Source organism: Gossypium arboreum, chromosome 5, assembly GCF_025698485.1.
Source record: "Gossypium arboreum isolate Shixiya-1 chromosome 5, ASM2569848v2, whole genome shotgun sequence".
NCBI lineage: Eukaryota > Viridiplantae > Streptophyta > Magnoliopsida > Malvales > Malvaceae > Gossypium > Gossypium arboreum.
The window spans coordinates 9,261,404-9,269,584 of NC_069074.1; the positions used below are offsets into that span (position 1 = coordinate 9,261,404).

At 29.7% G+C, this 8,181-nt stretch overlaps 1 protein-coding gene across 1 annotated transcript; it reads right to left on the reverse strand.

Annotated features, from left to right (window-relative positions):
• Positions 1-199: 199 nt before the first annotated feature.
• On the reverse strand, positions 200-2,634 carry LOC108452426 (coniferyl alcohol acyltransferase-like). Its single transcript, XM_017750214.2, has 2 exons — positions 2,001-2,634; positions 200-1,360 (listed from the first exon to the last, which is right to left on the reverse strand). The coding sequence occupies exons 1-2, from the start codon at positions 2,415-2,417 to the stop codon at positions 404-406; spliced, it is 1,374 nt and encodes a 457-aa protein (XP_017605703.1). The 5' UTR covers positions 2,418-2,634; the 3' UTR covers positions 200-403.
• Positions 2,635-8,181: the final 5,547 nt, after the last annotated feature.

Consider the following 8,181-nt stretch of genomic DNA (forward strand, 5'->3'; position numbering starts at 1 on the left):
AACAATTTTAACAACTTAAACGACTTAAATGAAAATTTTGAATAATTCAATGACTATTTTATAATTTTTAAAGTCTAATGAACAAAACATAAATATACTAACAAATTAGTAACCTTGAATGTAATTTACTTTTTTTATATATAAAAGTTAATTAAATTTCAAATAATGTAATTTAAAAGTGCAAAGACACATATTTGGGTTTTGATTGAAATTAACCACCGCTAAAAAGGTACGTAATTTTGCATTTTACAAATTTACATCAAAGTTAGAAAACTCTTGAAGTAGTAATATCATACAACACAAACTTCCAAACCAGCTAGCTTTAGTACTCACACCACACTTTCAAACTTGAGATTTCTGATACCAATTGTTATTTTTGGACATTGAAAGCAGGTTAAAAAATTTAATCAAGTTCAAGGTAATCTGAAGTAAGGGGCCTCAACACATCGCTAGCTTCCGCCTCTATCAGCTCCAACTGCCTTTTTAAGAGGTGCATGTACACCACCCAATCACCTTCTCTACCAGGACTCGGCATCGGCATGACATATCCGGAATCCCCTCCCCAAGGAAAATGGTATGACCCTAATACAGGCCTACCCCATCCGAAATCCACTTTCGAAACCGGGAAACGCTGCCCCGATGACACTACAAAAGCCGGTCCCTCCTCGCTGCCATTGCTATATATCTTAGATAGTGCTGGCTCAGGACGATGAGCTTCAACCCAGTCAATCAGTCCCAGGAAGTGTTCCTTTGTCACTGCTTGCTCCAGGAAGTCATGTACCTGATTAGCCACCCACCACAACGGTTTCTCTATCAGTTCACTTACTCTCTGCCCTGCAAACGGAATGGAAAGAACATTTCCGAAATAGCAACTCATTGAACTCGCTTTCTCTTCATCTCCTTCACCTAATCTGACCCTTCCATCCACCACAATCCCCATCTTGCTACACTTGAAACCGTCCTTGGCAGCAAGGACTGCTATCAGTTTCCATAGGAAGGCACTGAAAGACTCAAGCTTGGTCCTTTTGTATCCATTAGTGCAGGCTAGTGATTGAAATTCGTTGATTTGCTCCGAAGTGATGTAATATATGCGACTAATGAGATGATCAGTGGATTGACGTTGCTGTTTAGGGGGTGGTAATGAGGAGATGGGCACATACATGTGATCCAAGGAGGGGGCGATGCACCCTGGACGCCTGGGGTTCATCAGAGACCTTTGAAAAGAGGGTACCAAAGAGATTGACTTGAATCGAGCCATTTCAGCCCATGATACAAGAAACATGTTGGCTGAGTAGGCATCTGCTATTCGATGATCAAATGTGCATGCCACCACTATTCCGCCGCATCTAAGTTCTGTTGCCTGTAAGTATTATATACATACAAATTTAGTTCTCGTTTATTTCCAAAAAGAAAAGTAGTTTAGTTCTCGCTAAAAATCGCTCAATAGGTAAAAACTAAAATTGAAGCTTTAAATTAACTATTAAAGTTCCTAATATTTAGCTACCAACTTCAAATATAGAAGTAATTAAAGTCAACATGAAGAATATAAAAGGAAAATATTATTTTTTTGTTAATTATCATAGATAATTTATTGTTAATGAATAATTCCTTAGCCTTATTCTATGATTATTAACAAATTCTGACTCTCAGGACAGTCATCATGTATGCTACTACATGATGATATATATTGTTATTTGTTTCATATTGATTAAATTGTGGCATAGATGATCTAAAACTTAGACATATTGCAGTATTCTAATAGATTTAAAAAAAAAAAATCATTTTGGGTGGTCTAGAAGCAGGCCGTAAAGGAAGTTGTCTCCCCCATCAAATTTATCGTCATCTAGTGAAAAGGGTGAATAAAAATATTTCCTAAGTCTTTTGGTTATAATTGAGATATTAATTCTGAGTCAGAAGGAATGAATCTGAGTGTGTTTCTTTGTTATTATTCTGACGTTAGGGAAATGGTTGAAGTTAAAGTAGAACATCCTTTATAATACCTGAACTGAGAGCACTCCATGTTTCTTCTCAGGTACGAGTTTGCCTTCAATGCTTTCATCAGGGTTATGCAAGTCGAGGTCTCGAAGCTCAACATCAGCATAAGCTTCTGCGAAATCCACCCCACGGTTGTTACAAAGCAGCTCGGGTTCGCCCACAGTGTTAGCCACAACCTCACCCGCAAAGGCGTAGTAGTAGACCAGAGTCTGAGCCATGGCTTCCTTCAGGACACTGGCCATGGAAGTGAAGCTCACGATGCTGCCTTCTGGTTTCTTGTAACAAAAGAAAACTCCCACGTTGACGGGAGGCAGAATCAAGTCAAGGTTAGAGAGTGGTAGCCAGTGTTGCTGCAATGGTAACACTGCTGCCAGAATTTCCTCCTTGCTCACCGTCACCGTAAAATCTGCTTTTGCGCCCATGCCTGCTTACCTATTAGCTCTGGGGGTTTTTTTTTTGTTCTGTTTCTTGGTGGGATATATCATACCCGAATGATAATAATGAGTTTGCATGAGCATCGTAACTTCAATTTATAGGCAAAGAAAGTATTTAAGAATTTTTCATATAATCCTAATGCTAAGTAATTAATAAACTAAGGTTTAGAATTTAAAGTTTAAATTACACATTTAATTACGTCCTCTAAGTTATTATCCACTCATAAATTTCTTCCCATTTATTATCCACTTATATTGTGTGGTGTACATTTTCTTCATGCATGGCTAATGCTCCTGCCTTAGCTTGTATTTTCTTTATCCAACAAGGTTAGAATAAATACTTCTCGGACTATAATCAAATTGTCTCGTTTATACTCTAATTCTATAACTTCTCTATGTTGAATCATGGGCCTAACTTTCATTTAGCTTATCTGTTCCTAATCCAGTTGTGGATATTTGCTGTAGTATTCCCAGCTCTTATGCAATTCTTATTTTATGGCTAAAGTCATTAAACCAGCAAAAAGTTTATATCCATGGAAACACAAATGAATTATTTATAAATTATTATTATTATTATTATATATTACCAATAACCCCCAAAAGCAGGCGATTAAGGAATGCTCACAACCCAGTAAGGTCATTAAACTTGCATGGCTTCTATCTATGTTCATCTCTTACTCTTTTTTTTTTTTTTTTTTATATTCTATTCAATTACAACTGAAAAAATAAAATGCATCTGGAAAGCGAAATTAAGGAATGCTCACACATGAACAGCTTTGGTGAAGTAATGCGGGTGCAAACTACATGGGCCATCCTTGGAAAAACGTGTGAAGTCGAAATGAATGCGGAATATCATCTTAATTTTATTTTCATATTTAAAAACTCAAGTTGTTGAAAGCTGAAAGCAATTGAATGAAGATAAAGGAAATTCAATCTCAGATAGTTGTGATAATGATACTCTATAGCAATCCATTCAAACTCGGTCCGACTTGTGAACTTTATACCGCTACCATCAAAATTCAATTAATGAAGGTAGGGTAGCAAGCAAGACAATTATCAAAATTTGTCTGCTGTCTTGCAATTTGGTGTCCCAGTCCAAACTTTTTATTTGCACGTGGAATATGTGTTTCATTTCTTTTTTAATATTCTTTTATTTCATATATATATAAAATAGAAAAACTTTTAGCAATACTATTACTTTATATTATTTTTAACAAGAAAATTAAATGAAAGGAAAAAGAAACTATTAAGGTTTAATTATAAGTGTTAAGTCAAATTTTAGGATGATAATATTTAATTTGTTATAAATTACAGCATACTGAATTATTAACTTAATTTGATTTGTGTAACAGGTGAGGAAATTGAGGGGTTTGGAGAAAGAAAGAGATATAATGTTGAGGGCACAAAGCTTGGGGGGACACAAAAAATGATAAAGAATAATTATTTTGTTGTTGAAATATGTGGTGGTGGCATAAATATATATCCCAAGAACTAACTTTAAATTAACCTAATAACCGGCTCTAATTTGTGTGTTTGAAAGCAGCAGATGCCTTGCTTGCTCTTGATTTTATTGGTTACAAACTAACTATCCCAAAAACAATCTGAAAATTCAACTCTAAGCCAAATAAACAAATAAAACAATTCAGAATAATGAGGAATCAGTCAACCAACAGGAAAAGGGAATCCAATTTTCAAACAACTAGTAATATCAAATGAACATTTTTCAAGCTTCTCATTAATAAGAATCTGAATGTCACTTCAAAAATTATTCTATATACTAGATTTCTCCATCACTCACCTAAAAAGTGAGGGGATTTGGACAAAAACATAAATTTAAAAAATGGACTTTGAAAAAAAGAATAAAATTCATTTTTAAACGGCCCGGCCCTAATTTTTAAAAAATTGTTGTTGTTGTTGTTGTTGTTTTTTACTATTTTACCACTATTTTTTCATTATTTTGCTATCATTTTGTTATTATATTGTTATTATTTTGTTATTATGGTTCAGATATTGTATAACTCTTATTTTATTATTAATTTTGTTACTAATTTAGAGATATTTGCTTACTAAGTTGCACTTATATTGTTGTTATTTAAGTATATATATATATTTTAATTTTCTCCATTTATTTAGAAATATTTATTTTAATATTTTTGTATATTTGATTTATTATATTTTTTAATTTATTTTTATATAAAAAATTTTAATATAAGCAAATTGGGCCCTGACCTAAATTTTTTACTTGACCTAACCCGAAATCTATCTAATCCAATCCATAGAACAATTCTACTATGTACTATGAATTGCAACTTGCTTCTATAAAGTCTAGTGTAATAAGAGTAGTTTCCATGGTAGTGTCTATTATTAGGTTTTTTACATTAATAATATGGAAAAAGAAAAAGTATTATAAAATTGGATGACAACATCACCTGTAAAAAAATATTTTAATAAAATAATTCAATTTCAAAAGGAGTAACGCCAAACAAGGAGCGACACCCTTTTCACGTGCACTTTTACTTTTTATATATGTATTTTAAGCAACTCTTATATTTTTATAGTTTTTATAATTTTATTTTATTTTATTTTATTTTATAACAAAAGCTAAGTTGTTTTATTTTCATAATTTTAATATTTTATAATTATAAATATTTAATATTTAAAATAATGACCAATTTGATAAAATTTAAGTAAAATTAACATAAAAATATTAGAGTAAACTATTTAAAGAGTCACTTAATTTTTTAGCAAGTTCTTATTTTAGTTATAAAATTTTAATATTTATAAAAAGTTGGTTGAGTTATTTTATCTTTTAATAATTATAATTATAAATTTTGAATATTTAGAATAATACCGACTTGATAATGTGTAAGCATTAAAAGGCTAAATATACTGAATTTTTAAAATAGAATTAACTTGATAGAATGTGTAAAATATTAAGGGCTAAATTTGTTATTATACCAATAAAAAGAAAGCTACAATGACATTTTGTTGGATGGCCATACATTTTAATGGTGGAGTGACTAAAATTGAAAATTCACCTGAAGAAGTGATGAAATTAACAAAAAAATTCGGTGACCAAAATAAGAACTTGTTAAAAAATTTGAGTGACTATTTAAGTAGCTTATCCTAATATTTTTATGTCAATTTTATAAAAAATTATCATTTTGGTCATTATTTTAAATATTAAAAATTACAATTATAAAATATTATCAAATTATGAAAATAAAACAACTTTACCTTTTTTATTAATATAAAACTATAAAAATATATAAATATAAATTTTGATTAAAAAATATAAAAGAAAAGAAAAGTGCATGTGAAAAGGTGTCAGTCCTTGTCCTTGTTAGGAAACATCCCTTTTGAAATTGAAAATTTATTTTATTTATTTATTTTAAAATATTATTTTTATAAGTAGTGTCGTGTAATATATCACCTTTTAATGTTGGAAACAATCCATGCTCATAAACAATCTACTTTCATCCCATTTTTGTAACTAATTATTTTTCGTATTATTAATTCATCCCCACCTCGACTTTTTGGCAGTTCAATGTTTGGATCACGAATTGCTGCATTATTATTCTCTTTTTTGGTTATTTACTTTTACTATGTATAACTATATTAAATTACATATTAAATAAAAATTATGTATAATTATATATGCAATTGGTGATGTTATTTGTACTTAAGGCTAATTTAATAATACTTTTCAAAAGTAGTTTTGAAAAAAAATTATTGAGCAAAAACTAAAATTTTCTGCTCTTATTTTTTGTAAAAAAAAAAAAGTAAATTTTTAAATGTTACCTAACTTAAACTCTTTGAATAAGATAATAAACATCGAGTTTAAAAATGGATGTGTATTTTTTATTATTAGATGAATTTGAGAAATAAAAAAGAGGAGGTAGCTAAATTGGTTGAAACAATTGGGTTAGTTGTCGAAATTATTTATTGACATAGTAATGCAGAAGGTACATAATGAAAGTTGACCCTCCATTAATTAGATAAACCTAGTTCTGTTTCTAGGTAATGCACATACTCCTTTCGCATAGCAAAAGATATTACTATTCTTTTACAACTTTCCAACGTATGGATGACAAATACAACCATAAAATAAGCTGGTGAATGCAAAGTCTACTCCTTTTTCCAGCACTATCATCTACTTTTCTTTCCTTTAATCACTTGTTTAAAAAATAAGCTTTTTTTTTTTTGGCTTGCTTGTATTTCTCTATTTTCTCATTTTCTGGGTCATTCTTGTGTCTTTATTCATTTAGGTGGGAAAAAAATGTTTGGTATGTATAATGTTTTTAGTTCGGGCGATTGTTTTTTTTTTTTAAAATGTAAGAATATAAAACACTCTTGTATTGTTATAATTTAGTTTGTAATTTCTTCTTTATAATCTCTCTACTAAATTAAAATCTGATTGATGATTAAAATCGAATTAATTAAAAGCTTTATTATTCTAGAGATATAATGAGGAGAATTATTTAATAAGTAGATATTATAGTTACTTAATTTAATAAGCGGGCTAAAATAATTTTAAAAAATTAATGAAACACACCGCAATTTATTAATCATTAAAAATCCTATCACTAATATATTAAATAAAACCCATATAATAATAAAACGTATACACGTTATATGATATGTTATTTTAAATCATTTTAATTCCTTTTTCATTTAAAAACAAAAAACTCATCCTCTTTAGAGAAAAGAAAGAAATTCATTGAAAACAGAAAAGTAATTGGTCAAAGTTTGAATAGTAAATATTTTTTTATATTTTGATTTCAATTTTAACCAAAATTTCATCTGAATTTTGAACAAATTTAATATATGATATTGGTTTTAAAGTTGATGATATTCAATATTTTAAGGTAAATATACAATTTGGATTTAAAGTTGATGAGATTAAATATATTTATCCCATAATTATCCATCTGTTTTTCTCTCGTTTACCAAAATATAGTTGAGGGACTCTTTTGTAGAACATCATACTCACCACCTTAATTTTTTGTAAGGATGGATTAAATACTTTCAATATTATACCAAACTATCAATACCTAAGACCAAAAATGGTAAAATCTCATCTTTAAAATGTCCATTTCATGCAAAAAAAAAAAAAAACACCTAAACCCAAATAGTATCTTATAAACACAATTATAACATAAAAATCATCAACTAAGGACCTTCCTATTCATTTCCAACATGTCAACAACATCACTTTAATAATCAACCTAATTGCCTAACTAATATACCACAATTGACACCTCAAAACATTGAATCTAACATGCAATCATCCACCATTCAAATCATCTTTCAATTGATTCCATATTAGCCTTATAACTTAGGTGCAAGAATTATCAAGTCATTTCAAACATGGCATAGCATAAGCATCATCTTTCCATACTTATATCCTAGTGTATCACCTAAATACCTTATAAAGTAATAACATGCTCATCAACTACATAACAAGTCATCATTATTGTTGAAACCATTATCAGATCGAGTTTTGGAAAATGGGAATCGATTTTAAAAAACGAAAACGGGAGTCGCCACCAATCTTTTTGGGTGTGATTGGATCACCTTTAAAACATTTTGTTTTAAAATCATTAGTTTTGGTCCACAAAATAAAAGAACGGGTTCGGGAGTCGGTTACGTACGAGGAAGGATTAGCACCCTCGTAACGCCCAAAAATTGGTACCTAATTGATTATCAAATGTCTTTAATGTCGAAAGAAAAAAAAAATTAAGATGTAGTC

What these genes read in the sequence shown, in the direction of transcription:
- LOC108452426 (XM_017750214.2), bottom strand. Translation starts at nt 2,417, where the DNA reads ATGGGCGCAAAAGCAGATTTTACGGTGACGGTGAGCAAGGAGGAAATT. An exon ending in ATGGAGTGCTCTCAGTTCAG is followed by an intron (nt 1,361 to 2,000) that starts GTATTATAAAGG and finishes TAATACTTACAG; the next exon opens with GCAACAGAACTTAGATGCGG.